This window comes from Helicoverpa armigera, chromosome 4 (genome assembly GCF_030705265.1).
Source record: "Helicoverpa armigera isolate CAAS_96S chromosome 4, ASM3070526v1, whole genome shotgun sequence".
NCBI classification, from domain to species: Eukaryota; Metazoa; Arthropoda; class Insecta; order Lepidoptera; family Noctuidae; genus Helicoverpa; species Helicoverpa armigera.
Genome location: NC_087123.1, coordinates 9805801 through 9828050, shown reverse-complemented (window position 1 = coordinate 9828050; position 22250 = coordinate 9805801). Strand labels below are relative to the sequence as shown.

General features: G+C 36.0%; 2 protein-coding genes across 2 annotated transcripts in view; one reads left to right on the top strand and one right to left on the bottom strand.

Annotated features, from left to right (window-relative positions):
- Positions 1 to 22250, bottom strand: part of LOC110375009 (protocadherin-like wing polarity protein stan) — a 174720-nt gene that overhangs the window by 116694 nt on the left and 35776 nt on the right. Inside the window, exon 2 of the mRNA XM_064034220.1 lies at positions 17892 to 17927. The gene's annotated coding sequence lies outside the window, so the exon portion shown is untranslated. The remainder of the gene's footprint in view (positions 1 to 17891; positions 17928 to 22250) is intronic.
- The window catches only part of LOC110375010 (calcyphosin-like protein), a 55112-nt gene continuing 53912 nt past the window's right edge, over positions 21051 to 22250 (top strand). Inside the window, exon 1 of the mRNA XM_021332966.3 lies at positions 21051 to 21160. Within this exon, the coding sequence (XP_021188641.2) occupies positions 21082 to 21160 (79 nt within the window). The 5' untranslated portion in view covers positions 21051 to 21081. The remainder of the gene's footprint in view (positions 21161 to 22250) is intronic.

Below are 22250 nucleotides of genomic sequence, written 5' to 3'. Positions count from 1 at the left end.
CCACAAAAAATATTTACTTTTCGTCCATACTTTATGTAACCCTACAATACAAATTAATGACCGTTATCATTCAACGAGCACTTCACACATTATATTAAATCATCCATGTAATGTACGCATAATCGACTTGTTTGACAACAAAGTTTTTTGAAGTCCTCATAATCACGCAAAAACCACATAAAACTAGTATGCAAACACAAAAAAGTGGCCATCACATTTTTCATTCACTAATTCCTAGAAAAAAACCCAACGGAAATATTTGCTTGAGCCTATATGAGGACTGTCTATAATATTTGTTCAGCCCATAAAATCCAATAGTGATGTACACAGCAGGCGACTCGTGTCGATAAAATTTTAAATGGCATCGTGAGTCGGAATTATTCACAGGTGTATCGGAACAGAAAGATTATATGAACACAGCTATTCATGTAGAGCGCGCGAAATCGGATTACGTCGACGTCTTACTCACTCGAGCGTCTTAAGTCTAGTCTAGGCTTAAAAGAACTTTCTTTCATCGGATCTGTTGAATGTTTTATACCAGAACACATACATATTAAAAAACCTCGATTATTCGTGATTCATGGTACTAAATCTGAGGTGTGCTTGGAATTATTTCGCATTATCATCTGTTTGTTATCAAGCAGATTCGGTAGAACCATTAGTTGAATAAGCATTCTGTATGCGACTATTCCACTCGATCACGTAAAGCTATTCGAGTGTTGCAACGTCGCATCACTAATTCAGATTTATCGCAGAATACAGTTAGACGACCGGTTTGGAACTCGCTGTATTGTGGTAGTTTACCGACCGGGGTGCGAGGTTTGTGCTATTCCTTTCTGTGATCTTATACAAACAAAACTTTTCGAATTTCGATTTAAAATATTTCAAGTCAAAATATTATTAGAGAAACTGGCAACGAAGTCTCGGATGCGTTTCCTGAGTGTATCCAAAACTTGCTGTGGGATTGTAAAATTGCATAACAGTGCGAAATAAGGTAACTAGACGATGCTGTGAGTTCATGGAGAAAAAATCTATCTGGATTTCTACGGAATAATACGGAATCTGGACCTTACCTACTAGACTAAGAAACTTGAAGCCCACTCGATAAGAAAAAGATGTTCTAAGTTTGATACATTCAGAAAAAGAAGTTTACTTAGCCCTAGACTTCAAATAACTTATCCAGTACCATTCTATCTTAAGCCGCAGACATAAAGCTTTTTACGCCAGCCCAAACTCGATTCTGCGTCGATTAGTGCGGGGAGGCGTTCATCTTCTTTATCGATAAAGTGTGGTCCCAAAAAATCTTGGTGACTAGAACAAATCATTGTGATGTTGATCCAATTTCGCAGTCAGAGCCAGTAAAGCCTTTGGCTGAATGATAGATGGAAGCCCTTGGATTTTCATGATGGATTGACTTTTTCGAAGAAAGAATTGGTTGGTTTGTTCGCGTAAATTGCAATGCGTAGAAGGTTTTTTGTCTGACTGTCTTAGGCGACAATGTTAAAGCACTGTGCTTCTTATCGATGTAGGTTAGTCCATGCTTAGTGTATATGTAGGTAAAATTAAAGGAGCTTAATTTACATTATTAATGAACAAAAATGTACACGGGAAGAAGGATAATTTTACACGTATTAATATTGACTTGACTTACGCATACTCATCAAAGCCTTTGTATTGAAACAAAAGGGAAAACAATACCTTGCCTTAACATAATTTGGTAATAAAATAGTATTAATAGCATCGTTAACGATCATAATAAAATTATCTTTAAGTTCCGTGCAAGTCGTGTTTTAATATAAAATGCATGAAAATGCTTTTTCTACCTGCTGACTTCAGGGTTCAGAGACTGTATAAAGCAACGCAGTCACGTTCTGCGTGAATCGGCAATCCGCAATAAAATGTAGTGCGAGAAGTATTTTGGAAGTATTTAACTGGTAAGCTGCGGTTGGTATGTTTTACAAAAGAAATACCGGACTAAGCTAGGTTTACACAAATGTTTTTGATGTATCTAAAAGTCAACAAAAATGCCAATTTTTGCGCTAATAATGTACCATAACCACTGCTATCACTAATGCATTAATACTTCACGATGCTATAGATCAAAACTAAAATATTTTTTTCTCACCTGTACGTCAGAAAAAATAGTTTTAGTACCTATGTACTAAAAAAAGTAGGTATACGACAGAATGAAGCAGGTGAAGATATCCAATCAATAATAATTTTTCCTATCCATGAAATTAGTCACACAAATATTGTGACGTCATCGTTACGGACCCATGAACAGAACCACAGTGTACTTCCCGCTTTACGGAGTGACCTTGACCGTGAACTGTGTTTGAACTATCAACACAATACTTTTAACAATCATTTTTATATGAAGTAGGATATTGTTTTTCGATGAGTCAAGCTTAGATTTTATATCCATTTTCTGCAAGGCCTAGGTATGCTTAAGAATCTGAAGGATCCTTATCCTTTCGTCTCAAACTCCTGGCAAACTTGAACAGCTCTTTTTATTTCCATATTTTTGATAAGCAGGAACATCTGAATCTATAATTAGTATAAAGAAGTTTCACATTTGTATTTAGGGCCCTAAACGAACTATAATAAAGGACAAGCTTGGTAAAGATTAACAATAACAATGTCTTTCCAATTAAACCATAATGGCCGCAGCAGAAAATCCAGTTTAGCCAGTTGAAACGAAGATGGGCATCAATATTTGGCATCATAAACTATCGAAAGCAAATATGGTGATAGGTGATAGCCCAAACTTGTTTTGACTTTAGTAGTTTCCAATCAATTAATTTATTAAGAGATTGTTTATAGCTGTCATAAATAAATGTCACAATATCCGTCGATAACATCATCAATGCTACTTAAGATATTTAACCTAGTTGCCTACTTATTGGCAATTTTAAACAAGTTTTTTTTCTAATATAGGTGCATAGTTTGTTCTTCTAGCGATACAACGAACAGTTACCCAAAAGTTCCTAAAACAAGTTTATTCATTTTGTTTGATTTTTAAAAATTCAATCCAGGATCCAAGATACTTAATACGGGGGTTTGAGAGGGTTACACAACGGGCTCCAAAAGGAACAAGGTTCGGTTTAAGTCGGTAAGAGTTTGACACTCTCTTCCGCTGTACCCATAGCATGGGAATGACTTTGTACGATTTTCTACCAACAGTTTATAATAGAGGTTATAAGTAAGTATGTGAACTTTTTATGTGCTAAACTAGCATGACCAAGAAATTGCACTACAAACTTTATTTGCAACAGAAGCACAGATCACTATTTTCTGTTTTGAGAGCACTGCATTTTACCGTCACTAAAAATATCCTTTGTATTTAAACAAAATCCTATATTTATCTAATTTTACATAAGCCTCAAATCTATATTCAAATACGAGATAACTTAGCTTTTGCTCCCCACAACGAATTTATTTCTAGATATACGATTATAGGCCTTAAAAGGACAGATCATTCATTAGCATACACAGAACCAGTTCCTTTGTGCGTGCTCGCAGCTTCTGAACCACGAGTATTTTATAAATTCCATTCATCTTACTTCCATTGAACCGAATCAAGCTCAATACGTATAATTTAAATTAATGATGTTCCCGTGATGATGTAGAATGCTTTTCTTCGTCAGTTGTTTTAGAAGAAAATGTGGATAAATCGGCTTCTTCGGTTAAATACCTCGGTCAACCATATTTAGTTATGCTTTTTATTACAGTTTATTTTAAAAGATTCCTATAATACAGTACAGTACAGAAAACAGATTTACAAAATTAACTGATCATCCAAACATTTTTAAATACGTGTTCTTAAACTCCTCCTCAATTCACTAAAACATAAATGAACAGGAGGCATATGAAAGCGTTTAATATTGAATTAATTAATATTCTACCAAAGCATTAATAATTTCAATGACTCAACATAATTTATAAGTCACCGCAGCACATCAAAGCTCACTTTCTCTTATTCCAATTAGTACTTTACATACGTAAATGTCATTATAACGAATGTATCTAAAAGTAGAATTTGAATTATTAATGTTAGGAACAAAATGGGACCTCGTCTTACAGGCTTTTAAAAGTGTATTTTAGGAACAAACTGAATAATATTAGGTATGTTAGGGGAGAGCAAATAGGAGGTAGGGATATAGACAGACATACGTACATTGTAAAGAGGCAAGGCTTGTTTCTTTTACCAGTTAATCAAATGAGTAACACAAACCAATTTCAGTAACTGCCTCTATATGATAATGGCAATATTGTAGTTTTATAATGTACTAATATTCAACGGTACCTCCTAAAACACGGCAAATTTACAAAATCTTCCTAACCTCCCTCCTGAATACAATATAAACGTACTTATACAAATAGAAATTAATCCACTTACCCTCGCAACGATATAACCACTCATTAGTCAAATTAAGACAAACTAAGACACAAAAACTTATTCAAGACATATTCAAAGGCTTAAAATGAAGATAACGGCTCCCACAGACTGAGAAACGTACCACGATATGTATTAGCTATCACTGTTCAAGTGAAAGAGTGAAACAGTGCTACGTACAGCGTGTAGCACTGTCTCCTTTTCGCGTCGAAACTATTCCTTCCTCGGCATGACATGGTAAGGCTTACATGAAGTCTTATTCATTAAATTTTCAAGTTTGTGCAAATTTCGCCGGGAGGACATAAGCGGCTTGCCAAGTCGGGGTTGCCACTACACCGCCACATCACTGAGCTACGTAGACTTAGGAATAAACTAGTAGATCCAATTCTAGGTGTAGACTTAGTTTATCTGTCGATTTTTAAAAGAGGTTATGTAAATCGTCTGGATGTTTAAATAAGAGAGTTATAAAAACCAGATTTATATTAACTACTTACATGATCATGGCATTGTCAATAAATAATAAATAATCTCATGCATAATCGACTCAAGCTAATTAAAACACAAATTAAAATTAAAAAGAAAAAACCTAACCGCTACCAGCAAACCATCAAAAGTCGTTAAAAAATGAAATAAAATTGAAAAAAATCTTCATTTGCATCGAGATACGGCAATTAATTCGCCGTAACACTTTGCAAACGATGCAAGATACCACATATTAAATGAAGCGGTTAACCGGTTCGATCAGAAAAAGGATGCTTGTAATGTAAATATTTTGAGGATTATTTTAGCGATACAAATCAATGGAGCATGAAACATCCTATTATATCGTGACAGGTGTGACAAGGGTTGCGCTTATTGAGGCGTCACGCCACACAAAACCATTGTTGCCTTTTCTTCACGTTGTTAGCTCTGTGTTATAGGATTATGCTTTCTTTTTTGTGAGCAGATTGACGTCATAATGTTCAATGATCTTTAGGAAATTGACCATGCGTGGAAAAGGTCTTGTATTACCTCTACATGGGTGCCTAATTGTTTTACAACTCATCCGTCACTTCAAACAATTCTAGTTTCAACTTCAGTCCATTTATTTTAACAACACTTATTCCTGTGACCAACTCATTCGTAACTGCTACCGACAGATTGACAAACAAACTTGTCGGAATGTCAACATTGTTGTCTCATTTCGAGAATAGCAAAACGAGTCTGTCTGCTATTCCGAGACAACTTCGAGAGACTTGAGAGATATCTATCAACGGTTTTGCGAAGTATATTCAGTCTATTTTGAGATATAACAATGAAAGTTTTGAGAATTACGTAAGTTTTGCTATTGTTGTATGTGTTGAAAGGAATGTTGCGTTGCGGTTAGTGGTTGCAAGAGAAATCAATGTGCTTAAAGTCCTATATACAAACATTTGTGAACATAGGAGAACACATCAGGAAGAACGTCTAGTGATTTAATAAATACTATGTAAAACCATTTCCTAACTAAGCCTTATTGGACAGCACAATATTTCTGTCATCAATATTCGTATATAGGTATTCTTTTGTTCCATTTCTCCTATTCGTACTCAAAGATTTAGCAAAAATACAATTACAATGAAGCAAAAAAGCATACAACCTCTACGAAGTTAAAAGCTATTCTTTGCAAAGCTACAGTACCTAAACTACTGAAGACACTGTCACATTGTACCAACAGGCGCACAATCTCGCTCCCATCAGAGATCACAACAAAACTAGTTCGTCGTGCACTCGTTGTCTCGACCGGCCTAACTGAGTTATCCAATGTTTAACCCAGTTCCACAACTTCCAGATTGTTCTGTTTATTAAATTGTGCATCTTGAGACTTGCATTGTTAGGCTTTGTACACACTGATCGACGTGTAGTCAGCTAGGCAAACATGGGAATGATAGTTGAGTATCAACAGTAGCCCTAAGAAATTTGAGCACGCATACCAATTTCCGCCTCACAGCGCTTTCAAAGTCTGTGTACGCGTAACTGCCCACAAGAACATTGGAACGCCAAGTCTGCACCAAGCTTTAGGACTTGAGAGTTCAGGGTCTAATCTCGTCATTGTGCTGTGTAAGCAAATGATAACGCTGCAGTTAGTTTTGCAACTGTTTCTAGTATTGTGAGATGTTTGTTCAAGTTAGTGGCTGACTAGGACATTGTGATTTTAGAGAGCTGTCTTGTTAATGCAGTTTGAAGAGATCTCGGAGGAGTAAAACCAGAAACAAAATTATTCTGTAAATGCATATGCAAGTTAGACACTAATAAGAGACTAGAGACTTGTTATAAAGAATTTAGGTCACGACAAAAGTTTAGAAATAAGACTTCAAAGTAAACAAATGCATAGTAGGATCATCAAAAGCCAGAAACAGTCCACAACAGGCTTACGTGCAGCTATCGTGACATGCCGCTGGATCGGAAAATATCTTAAGGTTATCCTTAGGGGATTGAACGTATGATGCTTTCTCTATAACCATAGGTTGAAATGCAGCAGTTCTATCTAGGTTGGTACGCTTTACCACAACAAGGTGTCCCTTCCCAATAAATTATTGAAGAGTCTGCAACCATGTACAGTCGCGCGCATTATGTTATGACTGCCGCACGCTCGTCGTCTCATTATACAGAATCAGAACATTTGTATGCCACACGTACAGTCGGGCAGACAACGCTCCTATCGGGACGTTGACAATTTTGAATTTAAACTTTTGTATTATAATAAGCCTCATCAGACTGTGAAATCTGTTTAGGATTGGGGATGATTTTGGTTCTAAACAGGTGTGTGTGTGTGTAATTTAATTAAAAGTATTTTAGTTACCAGACTTAAAAATTTACTGATTATAAAAAAGTGTTTCCCAATATTAATGATATGTCTTTTAATAATCTATTTAAAATAAAACCGTTTAATAAGCGTACCTATATAGTTTATAAGCCCTGTCTTAAACATATTTATTAAGAAGATTTTATGCCGTACACATAATTTGCCAACTGTAAAATCTTAAGTCTTAAAATTTTTAACCGTAAACCAAAAAGCCACTAATTTAAAATCTTAACAACGTTACCGCAATCAAATAACATGTGATGATACCAGTTATGTACCTAAAAACTCAAAATATCACACTATTGTGAACATACTAATCCACAGAAAACTAATCCCCGAAGATCGATTAATCAAATAAATCAAAAACAAATAACAATCGCATTCGAACATTCGAATTCCATCCGTTGGAAGTCAAACCGTCACTCGTTAATAAGCAATGTCCACGATTGTTAATCAATGGCTGTGGTAGTAATATTCTCATGAAATATGCACGCCAACCGAACATCCACACTAATAGAATGTGTTGAATATTTGATCACTGTGCTCGACTGTACCGCAATTTGAACGAATATGGTTCTGTATCGAAAGATTGTAAATGGTTTTGATTAGAACTGTACTTTGGTGCTTTGGGGTTTAGCAATTTTTTGTCATACAGGAAGACTATCGTTTTATGTTACGTGTGTTATTGGAAACCGTTTACGTGGTTTCTACGAATTCATTTATAGATTTTTTATGTTATAAAACTAAATGACCGACGATGGAGACTGAGCTTCTTTATTTCGATAGAGTATTCATTGCTTTATGTTGACGATTAACAAAGAAACTACATAATATCTGTGCCACATGTTGGTTTACCTGCATATTAAAACACAAAATACATTTAAAAAAGTATTTCCAAACCGCCAACAAATGTGTCTTTTCGGTCGCAAATCGCCTAGAATTCGGTCGAGCACCCACGACCACAAACCGTTTTGGGCCTTATTCCATTAAACTTTTTGTTTCTATCTAGCGTGCGGGATAATTACTAGCGATTCAAGGTATCTGACCACAGGCTTCGTAAACTATTGTACTGTTTTTCGTAGAACCGGTACATCTATTTTTGGCTAGCTTTTTGCTGAATTTTAACGTCTGTTTATGAGGTTACTTGCGTTGCATATGTAATTTTTTGTAGCTTGTAGTTGTTGTAATAATTTTAGCTCATAAAAAGTAACAGTTTTAGTATTTCCAGAGATAAATTAAGGTCTTCAATTCGAGAAGAAAATATCGTTTTCTCTACGTGAAAAACTAGGTAGGTACCTACTCATAACATGAAGACTTATGCTCGCCTAGAGATGAAGAGCACATAAAGAAAGTTTAATAGCAGAAGTGAGCACTGTTTAAAAAAAAAACTAAGGTACTACAACCTGTTCAAAAGGACATTACTAGCCGCATTTATAATTCAACATAACACAAACAGGCTTATTCCAACACTTAGAACTCCAGTCTTGTAATTCATAAACTTGTACTTCAACTGCACTACAATACACACTCAATACATTGTTCCCCAACTTGTTTGAAGTTAAAGCACGCGCTTCGTGTGCCTTATGTGACCAGTGACCAGTGCGAGGTATACGCATTAATGGCACACGTTTTAAGATAATGTTACTGGAACTCATAAGTTCTGTTGCATTCAACTGTGGAGTGAATATTTGTCACAGTGTTTATAATGAAGTAAATAGCTTTTGCTATGAGGATGTTCATTTATTTGGTTGTATAATGACTTTAACTTTAAAATATGTTAAGTGTTCGGTAATCGGGCATAAGCCAGTTGTAGCAATTTTTTAACATTGAAGATATATTAGTGCCAAATGTATGAGATAAAAAAAATTGTAAGTGATTCAGAATGAAGATTGCCGATAATAAACGTGTATACCTACTACAAAACAATTTTCTCCAATGTTCAAGGAATAATATTAACTTAACAAAATGTTCTAACACAAAAAGTAAAATTCAGCCTAAAGGTCAAACTTAATACTACTTAACTAACTTGCTAATAAATTCAGGAAGTAGACGATTTAATTGACACAGTTTTAGACATCTTAAAATTCGTAACGTTTTAATAAGAAAATTTAAATTTATTTTCAAGTTGAAATACCGAGTGTTTCAATCGAGTCAATTACTCGACTTCGGTAATTGGCCCAGTAGACTGTCACAACGAGATTTCGAGGGTTCTTCAACAGATAATTGTTTTAGAAGATTGATCATAGAATTTTGACGTTACGGGTAGTCAGAAGCCAGTAAGTCTGACACCAGTCTAACCAAGGGGTATCGGGATGCCTGGGTAACTGGGTTGAGGGGGTCAGATAGGGCAGTAGCTCCTTGTAATGCACTGATGAAGTCGTTTTCTGTATTATTTCAAAGGATAAATTTGAGAACTCAAAATTTAGCATAAATCCCAGTTTATGTATAAAAATATTTGTTATTTTATTTACTAAGTAGGTACGTCACACATCAAAGTAAAGCCAAGCTTACCCTCAAACTCCATCCAACAGCAAATGTTGTCATTCAGCATAAAAGCCTTTATCCACCTAAAACAATGAGCACTGACAATTCCATTCACCTGATTAACAACTTAATCTAGTCCATACACCACGTCAAAATAGGACACAGGACAGTTTCGACAGGTATAGTTATAATATAGGCACGTAATGCTGGACTGAAAGCCTATTACGCTGCATGGGCGCTGATTATCCTATCAGACTCGACGTTCGGTATTATCGTGTTACCTGGTGCTGTGTTAGTATTTCACAATCAGTGCCCACTAATCTGCGTAGTTCCTAGAATTTATCTGCGACTGGCATTACGTCTAGGTATTAAAGGGGCTTTGTATGATTGCTTGTGACTTTTACGATTGTATGCTAACCTACTTACCACTACTTATATATAATTTTGCTCCTAATTTCGAGTTTTAAGAAGATTACCATTTCAGAAACCAAATCCACCGTGATGATTGTCAATAATTAGAATACGTTGCGTTAGGGAACAGAAGTCACCATCATTGAGCAGTCAAGACCTCTAATAATGCCTTCCTAACCATCTATTAACGTGACATTCCTTATTGACCAATAGACATTTCCTTCCTATCTCACGCTCGTGGGATTCTAAGCAAACAAAACATTTCATAATAATTATGCATTCTTTATAATTAAACAACTGGTTCTAACATTATAATATCTCGGGAGATGCAAACAGGTTGCCTCGGTTACATAAGTTTACATTTTATCAGGTTTTTTATAGCAATCAAGCTGGTAAGCTAACATAATCGACATTTCCTGTCGCTATATTTATAATCGACAAGTATATAATCACATAAAAAGCAGTATAATCTTCGATGGACAATCTTCTGCAAATATGTATAGTAATGGGTTTTTCTCTCAACTTATTCCGTAGATAAAACTAAGTTTTCGGCGATTGCTCTAGCCGTTGAAGTGAGGGAGCACCTTAGGATAACCTACTTTACATCGATAGGTATCAAAAAGTTATCTAAAAGGCTTCCTATTTCTCAATTAAGTAAAATCTCTGCCTTCTTGGAGGGCTTTTATAAAGCTAGTGCATTTCTATTTTAAAACTCCAAAGCTGGTTAACAGGAGATATCCCATGTGTATATAGATACAATGGGGCAAGCAACCGTCGCGGTTCGACGCATGGGAAACTACCGACCCCGCCGGTTCACGGGAACAGCGTTAATTACCTCATACTCACATTTATGTCTAGTTTGTAAGAAACCGTGGTGTTACTCGCGATAGTTATTTTATGATGAATAGACCTTAAAAATGAACCTCCGAAACAGCTTGTATTTTTCTTACAGTGTAGCTAAAATAAGTAGGTTAGTATTGCATTCCTAAACAGAACTGCATTTATTAGATTTTTGGTACATTCTGAATATCTAATTTCAGCCTTAACAGAACGTCGTTTTGTCAGGCAATATGAAGCTAGAATGGTGCCGTAAATGGCCACATATCCGGACGCCGAGCTGCCATTGGGAATTCCACATGGAAAAACCCAAAAACTGTTCAGCGTGTAGGTACTTATCTACATACAATTTTGAAGTTCTTGAGCAAAAAAGCTCTGGATACTGATTATAGTTGAAAACATAATAGTTTAGAGGTAATGTACGTAGTTCTGGTAATAATAGGTGTTGCTCGTAGGTACATATGTAACGATTGTTCAAGAAAGCATTAAATAATTTCCCGGTATTAGGTAAAGTTATTCAATAAGTTCAAAAGGAAACTTGAATAATTTTCCTTAGTTATAATCACTAACATCATAAGTCCCAAGATCATAATCACTGTGGTTTTCACTTTGACGTATTTTTCCAAAACAACAAAGGCAAGAAACAAACCTCTTTTCAGTCTCTTAGATAAAAGAAAATATCTAAACGTGCTTATTATACTTAGAGGTACACCGGCCAAAACTCCCGGCAACTTTCCTTCAAATTTTTAACGTTGTAGTTGAAAGTTTGTAGTAGATAGACACGTAAATCGTGGCCAGGCATGGTAGTGAAAACACAATACGCCACCGGGGAGGTATTTGTCTCAGCAACTTGCCCGGGAAACGTCCCGTGTGCTATTTATCCTCAAACAGGCGTAGTGAAAGCCGTTCTTTTAAGCTATTATGATTTTAGCTTTGAGATTTTTTTTTGGAGTACCAGGAACGCAGGATTTGGGAAGAGTGTGCTGGTCGTTTGGTTACGTATATTCATGAAATCACACCTGTTTTCCTGGAAGGATTAGAAAAATGAGTATATAACATTATAAACCCACTTTCTGCCAGTGCCTACAAAGCTATAGCTACACATATTTACAGCAGGTAATTTGGTCTCATATTCTAACTACGCAAAAAATAAAACCATACTACGATCTACGATGACTAATTAAAGGAGGTCGCAACTTACACAAGGAGGTTTAATATCTATATTGGCCATGAACTTTCCTACAAGCAATTACAGCCTATCATTATGGAAGATCATTGATCATTCGCCAGTGATTCTAACGACTGCGTGGGATGTGACTACTTAAACTGTTGTTTCTTATTCAATTTCAGTTTGAAATGACGAGATGCAATCTGCTAGTTTGCACGCCATAGTTGGCACGAAAACACTATCCCGTTAGTATTAGTCACCGTAAGAGGCAAAACGCTTTTATAAGAAAATCTTTAAATGCCAATGAGTCGTCTTTTAGAAGACATTTTACTGGTAATTAAATTCTGCAATAATGAGAGAGCGTTTTCATACTAGCGGAGTTTGTTGCGAGTCAATGTCATCCGTAGCATTTGTTAATTGTTTGATGCCGCGCCCATAAACCGGACAGAAAAACTGTTTCAGGTGTATTAGATTGCCATGGATCCTTTAGCTGAACTAGGGACTCTTCAAAGCTGTCAATAGCAGACTCCTTATAAAAGACTTATAGGTAGAAAACTGGCTTCCAAAAGTTCAGAAATATTATGTAGATTCACTCACCTAAAACTCTCAAAGATCACGATCATCGATCAAGATCTCAAAGACCAGTGACACACCAGAAACCTAATATTCTTACGCCTTATATCCTTATAAGCTAACCAAAGAAATTGCTCATAAAAATCCTTTTCCCAAGGCGGGTTATATCTGCGTCTTTGTGTGGTATTCATCATGTCACGAATCAACTGACGACCCTCTTCATAACATAGCTAGGCTTTGTTGAGTAATGTGTCAACGGCTCATTTACTTGCTCCAAATTCATAGACATTGTTTATTTTTTACACGCCTTTTTGGGTGTCTGAAGTGGACTTAATGCGATGTTTTTGTTCATGGTTTAGTTGTAGCAATATTCAGTTTATGAAATTAAGTCAGATTAATGTAGGCCTTGTTATATTTGAATAATAGTGTAAATACTTTAAAATCATTTTTGGAATGATTTTTTTTTTCTAAATCTTTTATGTCTAAAGTTATATTTAATTACCAGTAAACAAACAAAGGCAAACATCCAATTACGATTTCCTAATATTTTAATGATCCAACCAAACTCCCAGCAATATGAATGAAGTTTGAAAATTCATTAATGCGAACTTTTTCAGCGCTAAAGTTTGCCATCAGCCAAAGCGTATATCAAATTAAATCTGATCAACTATCCGTGAATAAAATGCTCAACACGAATCGAGCATTCGTTTAACAGACGATTAATTAAAACCTAGTTTTGCCCTCAACTTTGGCTGGGGAAAAATTCTCGCTTCAATACACATTGGTAATGATTCCTCTGCTGTAGACTCATGTGGTCGAGTATGGATGTGCCTTTCAATTTGGTGTGGACTAAAAAGAACGATTTTATATAAGGAAAATAATATGTGTGATATAGAGTTCATTGTATCGTATTGAATGCTATTAAAATTCTAATGGCATTCCAATAGATCATTGTTTTATTGGCCATTTTATTGGTATTTTATAATGTTTTCTGTTTTCTACAAAGATTTCTGTTTACAAACAATTGAATCTACGTTCAGCTTAAGTTTTAAACTTAACAACATTTCACATTAACTAACTTTGTATGTACAATAATAAGTATACACATAATGATCAAGTTTCCAGAAAAGTTACCCAAGTGACACATCCAGCACCTTTCGTTTATTTATGCCGAGTACACATCGCTCCGAACATCGTCACTTGTCAACTCCGCTTAAAAGAAACATGAACACGCCACAACCAAGTTTGCCGAACACTCTAACTTTTAAAAATAGAACATCCAAAGCCAGTCCCGAAGACTAAATTGAAGTAAGTCCCAGGCCGACGTCTAATTAAAGTCTAGAACACACACGCGATAAGTTCTAAAGAGTCTCTGCAGACTCACACTTCCTCGTGAGGATTTTTCCTTTCGCCAGGAGTATAATCCGGATTAGAGCAGGATTTGCTTTCCTATTAAAACTCTCTTGGCTTTCGACCTTTAAGGCTTTTCACCGAAAGTGTTTGGGGTAATTAGTTGAGACTTATAGAAGCGTTGGGCGCGGATTCATTTCGTGTGGATTTAGGGATTAACGAGTAGGTTTTCAGGTGTTTCGCGCGATGTGTTTAACAGCGCTTTTAGTTAGGTGTGGTAAAATATTTATGAAGTTCTAAAATGTATTTAGGGAGTTATTATCGGTATATCAGTATGAGATTATAATTTTCTTGTAACCAATCTGTTTCTTTAAACTTTTACTAAACGATCCTGTAGCTACAGCTAGGTTGAACCAGCCAAAAGGATCTTCAATCTTATTACAATATCTTTCCATGGCATCCGCCACACATAGATCTTCACACGTGAATCATAATTCACGTCGTGTTATATCGATACTCTTGGAACATGTAACGAACAGATTCTTCAAGCAAGGACAATGGGCGCTTAGCATGCGAAGCACGTTGCCTGGGTATGCGAGCATGCGATAGTGCGTCTCCACATACTTCTCTGTTCTTTTCGTAGCTCTATAAATAGGTTGGAGCTTGTTACTAACAAAAGATTTTTTGTTAGATCAAATATTTTTGCTGTTTTTTTTAGAGTTTGACTCATAATACAAAGTGAAACTTTATAATGTCCACATATCGAAATTGATTTATTTTATCGATGAAAAGATATTTTAAAAATCTAAATATTGATTTCCAATTTCTGTAGAATTAACAAAAAATGTGATCTCTGCCTTTTATCTCATTTCAGTCTATGTACATTATAAAGACTCACACCTTAGGAAAGGAACTATGACTTATAAATTAAAGAATACTGTAATTGAAAATGACATATTGAAATTAATTACAGAAGCGTTCGTGAATGTAGCTCCGTTTTCTCCATTGCACTTCGGAAGTGATGAAGCATACGCCTAAACGGTTTAATAGGAAACACATTAAGCGAAGGCGCCGACTGTCTGAAAAGATAAAGCGTCGGTCGATGTTGCTTAGTCACCGATTTAGAATTGCTTTGATTTATTCGCCTGCAGTTGTATTCTGGAGACGTGGTAGTGTTTCTTGAAATACGGAATGTGTATGAAGATCCGCTTTATTGTTTTCTATTATGTTTTAGGGAGAAAACGTAGGTAATTAGAAATAATGTTAGCTGTTAAGTTTTATTACTTACAAAATTCATAGGTTCATAAATCGTTTTGGTGCTCGAAACATATGTGGGTAGGTGCATAGGGAAGATTGAATATATTAACATATCGACCTACAATTACAGCCCTTAATTGATAAGTCGAACATTCTATATCAAACATAACAGCTCTTTTTATCGTTATTTAGCAGCGAGGACCTAAATTATAATAATTTCGGGGGAACAATAATGGCGGTCCTGTAATAGTCTAAAAGCTTAAGCGATTTCCATATCGCTAACGGACAATAATAATCAATCATGATGTCTCTACGGTTGGGCGGTAGTTGTGAATCGGTGCAATTAGTCGCCATATTGCCCCCCCCCCCATCGTCGCCCTCTCGCACCCCGCACGCCATGTCGTGTGACTTATGCGTTTGTTTAAACCAGACGAAGTTAGATCCACATAGATAAGTACTTATTAAATGTTTACGGCAACGAAAGAGTTACCAAAAAGTAGCGTTTTAATGTTTCGAGGTTATGACTCGGAGAATTACTAGAAAATGCTAATTTTGTTGTGTCTGGCACTCGAAATATAAGTTCTACGAATTGATATGATTATTTTTCCGACCCAAATATCGACCAATAGAATTGCACCATTCGACGTCACGTGGTACAACCTACATGGTATTATACTGATTATTTTTCCGACCCAAATATCGACCAATAGAATTGCACCATTCGACGTCACGTGGTACAACCTACATGGTATTATACTGAAAATTTTTTGAATATTTTCTCTGGTCGTTGCTACGTCAAACTGACAGGTTGTGGCCGACATTTGGGACGGAAAAATAATCTCCCGAATACCACACGAGCTTCATAATTATCTGGCATTTCCTCAGGTTTCGCAAATAAAGTCGTCAAGTTTTTCAGGAAATCACTCGCTTCGCGCTCGTTATTTTTTAACCTGAAAAACTTGACTCCTTCATTTGTTTGCAACGAACCTATCGGAAAATACCCGATAATTTTGAAGCTCTTGTGGTATTATAAGTGATAATTTTTTTTGAATATTTTCTCTGGTCGTTGCTACGTCAAACTGACAGGTTGTGGCCGACATTTGGGACGGAAAAATAATCCCCCGAATACCACACGAGCTTCAAAATTATGTGGCATTTCCCTCAAGGTTCCCTGCAAACAAATAAAGTCGTCAAGTTTTTCAGGTTAAAAAATAACGAGCGCGAAGCGCGAGTGATTTTTTAACCTGAAAAACTTGACGCCTTCATTTGTTTGCAACGAACCTATCGGAAAATACCCGATAATTTTGAAGCTCTTGTGGTATTATAAGTGAATATTATTTAGTGTAACAGTTTTTTGTTTTGAGAAAATATGCTCAGTCATGCGTAGGTAAAATCATAGTTGAACTCCGACATACAAGCACAAGAAAATTCAAATCCCAATATACTACGAATTGGTAGCACAATAAAACTGGCGAACACGTGCTCAATTTACGCACGATCAGATAAAAAAGACACATGTCTACAGAATCTTTTGTCGAATCTTATTACATTTTTTACATAACTAATAAAATCTACATATTCATTACGTAGTCAAATTTTTGATCATCTATTATCTCCGCGTCACGTTCGGAATTTTAATTTCGGATTTGGGGTGGGTTCCCCTGAAGCACCCTGAGTTGACCCGGCTACCCGATAATTGTAGATGACTCACCGACTCGAGTCACTGGGCCATAACTATAGCTACCAAGTAGTAATAAACATGGTAATAAGTTTAAGGGTCTGTTTCATAGTTCCCAGATATAGATCAAATTAATTTGGAAATCGAAAGTCATTTGTTTTAAATCATCCTGTAGGTAGATTCCGGAACAGGTAGATCCTATATGGTTTTGGTGTATCTCAGAATAAATTATCCTTCGCATAACGCCATACTTATTCATTCTTCTTTTAGATAGTTCAATAGCTTAGCTTAGGTATTTTGCAAACTGGAAGTATTTACAAATTATAACGAGATTCACAAGTAAATTATTGAGACTGGTCACTTACATTACAATAGCCTATTTAGAGCGATAGTTACTAAAAAACTCTTAAATATCTTTGCTTACACCGTGAAATATAACTTATCTTGGGTTTATACTACAGACAGGCCCACCACTACTTATCGTTAGACCCGGGGAGAGCTAACCACCTGGGCTTAGAACGCCCATAGCGTTAATATTGTTTAAGATATGTTTATGGCACACGCATAATCTTAGAGCAATAGTTATAGCGTAGTTAGACATTCTTGACCATGACAAAATTAATAAACGTTTTTGCCAATCTCACATAAGTATTCTGTGATTGGATTATAATCAAATATTTGTCTGACTAGGAATGCTAAGCAATATAAATCCAAGTTTATACCGTCTCCGTTAAACTAACAATTAATTGCTTTGTAAATACGAATAGTTTAGCATCAGATTCACATTAATATATGTAACATTCGCGCTAACATTCATTTGATTGCTGAGTTATTGGCACCCAACGTGGGACTCGGGTTTGATTAATGAGGGCTGTATCGTGACGTATTTTTAATTTATTTGCCATAAACTTACTTTTGCTGTGAACACTTTGACTGTTTTGACGAAGACCTGTAACAAAAATAAATATTTTGGTTAAAAAAGTTTAGGGAAAAAGCAAGGGGGAAATAAATTTCGCATTCCAAAAAATTCAATTTAATTTAAAAATCAAGTTCCATTCCATGGAATCAAGAAAACAATAAATAATTCCGACTCCCAACCATGAATCGTGGAAGTTGTTTAGAAAAATCTCGATAAACTCATTTAAATTCCGAAGTAGTACGAGCCGTTCAATAATCGAATTTATAAGTTTTACACAAATTCAGACTTGACAAACTGCCTGATGGCTTTGGAAAGTCCTTGCTATATCTGTATACTATAAAGCCTTATATTTTCACACATGTAGCTGTCAACTATGATTCATAGTACATGTAGCTCCTAACTTGGAATCGAGTTCGCAAGTTCATAATTCATATTAAGCTACAACTTATTTTACCCTTCACACGACTGCTTGACAAAATTGCAATTTGGAATTACGTACTCATTCCTTAGGATTTTATTTTAAGTGGTAAGAGGGATACATATTCTGCGAAATCTCTTTATCATCATATACCTATGATGATGTAGGTCGTCATTAAAGATGACAGGATTTTATATGCACACAAAGATACATTTAATGCGAGGGCATCAACCTAGACTCCCTAATGATTTCAGTGAAAAGCACGCAACCTTCACTTCAAATAATTTAAATCCTTTTGCTCACCGACTTCACCCTATAATCGCATTTAGTCAGGTTCAGACCAACTCGGTCGGCATAGTCGTCAAACTAGATGTTCCGGATGTCTTTTGTCAAATCGTCAGGCGTGGGGGGTCCATTTGAGCGAATGCACCCGCGGGACGCTAATGAGATTAGCGCGATGTTCAGCAGGGGTGCACTGGGGCAAATTAACGCCTCAGGCACTTTTGTACCCCGGACTGCGTATATTTTTCTTGCCTTTGAAAGCAGCTACCGACTGAGATTTATGCTGAGGGGTCTTAATTACCGTACCGTGTTGTGACGTTCAAATTAAGGTGTTGTGACTTTTGCTTATAAATCTAATTATTTACGCTTTATTATTCAGGAGCTGTTACCACAAAGCCGACAAAAAAAACACACTCTTTGAACAATCCTATTAAAAATCACTCGCTTTGAAAGGGTAGACGAGTTTAACTTTCGCATTCGGAAAGGTTTCATCCCGAATAATTCCTTATTCCGAGCGGAGAGCATGTTTGCCGACATGACAAGATCCTACATCATTCAGTGAGTCATGGCCAGTGCCGGATGCTCAGTCGTAAAACGTACAAAAACTCTTCGGGAACTCCACTGAAAACATCCAGTTTAACTTGTAAAGAGTTTCCGTTGTACGACAGAATTATGAGCCAAGTTTACGCTTAACTGCAGAAAGATGTCTGGAAGAAAACAAAAATATATTGTACCTTAAGTAAATTGGAAAGCAACTTTGATGGCGGCCATCTTAAAATTCGCTAGTCATTGTGAAACTTGCTGTTGTAAAAGTTTCGGCACTCTGATTAATAACGATCGATAATGTCCGCTTCAATACTTATTTCTTACAGTACATAAAATATGAATGAACTTTCAACATCTTTACATCCAAGTAACATTTAATAGTCCATCAAAACATACCACGACTGTCGTATTCAAAGTAGGTATTAACCGACATGCCTTCTACCAGATAACCTGGCTGCATTATCAACCACAATTTATTGCTAAAATAATTTTGCACAACTACTATACAACCACTAGAATAGGTATTAACACTTAAGCTTGGCGCCAATAACAAAATGACTTTACAATTCAAGCGCAGACGCCGAACGAGTGTTGTATTTCACAACATTTTATGTTCACCTCACCTTACTCTAGTGGTTATCGAGACAGATAAGCTTTGAAGTGTTTTCGCGTAAACATTATAAGGCGTTAAGTTATTTTTAGTAAGATTTCATAAGAAATGTAAGATAATAATGTTCTTGTGAATGAAATAAGCTGCTTTGAAGAAAACGTGTTCTTGCAATTGGTTAACTTGTTTTCAATTTGAATGTTACACGTGTGTCTACTTAAGTAAGCAAACAAGACTTAAATAACAAAAGACTGCTGACAACCGACAAAAACTACTACGACATCTCTATTAATTTGAATAGCAGAATATTTGTCCAAAAAACTGAGCTGTAAAGCGCTTTGCATCACAAAAAGCGCTGTAACCACCGTGCAGTTAGGGTGGCATGCACTTAGGGGTAGCATCCCCTAACAAAAGACGGTTGGCAACGCATTTGTATCGATTTACGCGGAACCAGCCGTTACTACAAGGTAATAAACTGTTGAACAAAGAGGAACTTTGATAATTAGGACTAGGAAAACAAAAATACGAAAATTGATAGTTATTTTTGTAGGTTTAATTTTCTAAGTGAACATGTATCTATCTCCATAGCGTACTGCTTGCTTCAATCACTTAAAAAGCAAGAAATCGTAATGAAAAAGACAAAGTTATTTTTATTACAGAAAAAAATGCTAACAAAACTATAGTAGTAAGACTTGCCTTGAACTTCGTATCATAAACGACTAACGCAATAAGAATATAAAACTGAATCGAGGACATTCACACTATGTGAGTATTTCGATTTATCTTTCCTGAGTGCTACATCCTTTTCTAAGCATACAAAAGACTTGATTTATTGACTACATAGCTACACCAGAACGCAATATGTTTGTCGGAAAGTGCGTTTTACACTTATCAAAACAAGGCATAAAACAAAGTATAAATAAAGGGATATTAAAGCAAACAACCAATTATTATTAAAGGGCTATGTTATCAAAGTAACTGACAAGAATGCAATTAATGCAAAAGATAACAGTATAAACAAAACAATCTCAACAGCTAACCCTGACTCTTATCAAGGACCTTACGGTTAATCGACACATAATACACCTAACAGGAAAACAAGAACAGTAGCTTCCGATGATAACATTAATAGTAATGATAAACCAACAACAATTGGTGAAACAAAGGCCCCGGCAGACGTACATGCACTGGAATACAATGTCACAGATTTCAATAGGACGACAGATTATTCAATTGCCAAGGCCGTGTCGTATGAAGTTAATGATGGATGGTGGGCGTTCACGGTCAACTATATAAACCTGATAGACTAAATTACTGTAAGTAGTGCAGAAATGGCTTTACTGACAGTTACTGTGTTTTTGGTTGGAGCTCTAGGATGGAGCATCGCTGCGCCGCCGACGCCCAGCGATCGTAAGTGTTTCAATATATGCAACGTAGGATAAGAACAAAAGGATCGAGTACTTTTGTTGTCAAGAAACTGATTCGGTGAAATGGGAAAGGGTTAGACGCAGAAACAAATGCCTGTTTGAATGTAAAAGTGTAAATAGAAACACTCGTGTCAATGCGAATCAATTTTGTTTAAGACAAAGAACAAGCAATAAAATGCGACGATTTAACGATTTACAACGTTCATATGCACCTCTGTATATCAATCTAAAATAATATACGAAGTTTGTCTGGGGCATGTGATTGGTATCATAAATTGCGTACGATATTATTATTCAGCACGCCTCATCCAAGTTTCTGCGAAGGCTCATCTCGTCTGAGGGCTGCCTTGCTTGTGATTGGATAGTCGACGCCCGACATGGGACTGACGTGACCATTCCGACATCAATTTTCACTGGAAGATCTATGTAGTGGGATATTAGCCTCCGAAGTCTTTAAGTTAAAGAATCCCTATCATAAGTAAGATTTAAAGCATTTGAAGTTTGTAAATATGAGAATAAACAGTTCATACTTTGCTATATTTACAAAGAGCACATATCCCAAAATTCTTAACCACATGAAACTGATACAGAATACAATGTAAATCCAAAGTTCAATGGTATAAAGGGAGCCATGCAAGGACCCGGCAAGGAGTCGGGATCGATGCTAAAACGCGTATAGTCTATAAATATCCCGGGGTTTCACGTGAAACAGAAACGCTTGCCGGAGGACTTACCTGGACATTCTTTTGAAAAATATGTACCTACGTTTATTTGTTCGGGCTAAATTGATAGATAGGTATTGAATAATGTGTGGTTTAAAAATACAAATAGTATTTTAAATAGACAGTCGAACAACAATTGTCATTACAGACATCAAAGGTTGAATACACATAATAAACTAAATACAATAAGGTTTGAACAAATATAATTCTCAAACAGTAACTTCTCGCAAAGTGAGTAAAAAAAAAATGCGCGTCGACAGCCTAGGCAATAGAATAGAGAAATAAGATCTAAATTGTACCAATTTAAATCTAAACAATCAGAGGTAGAAAAACGATACAATCTTCACACGC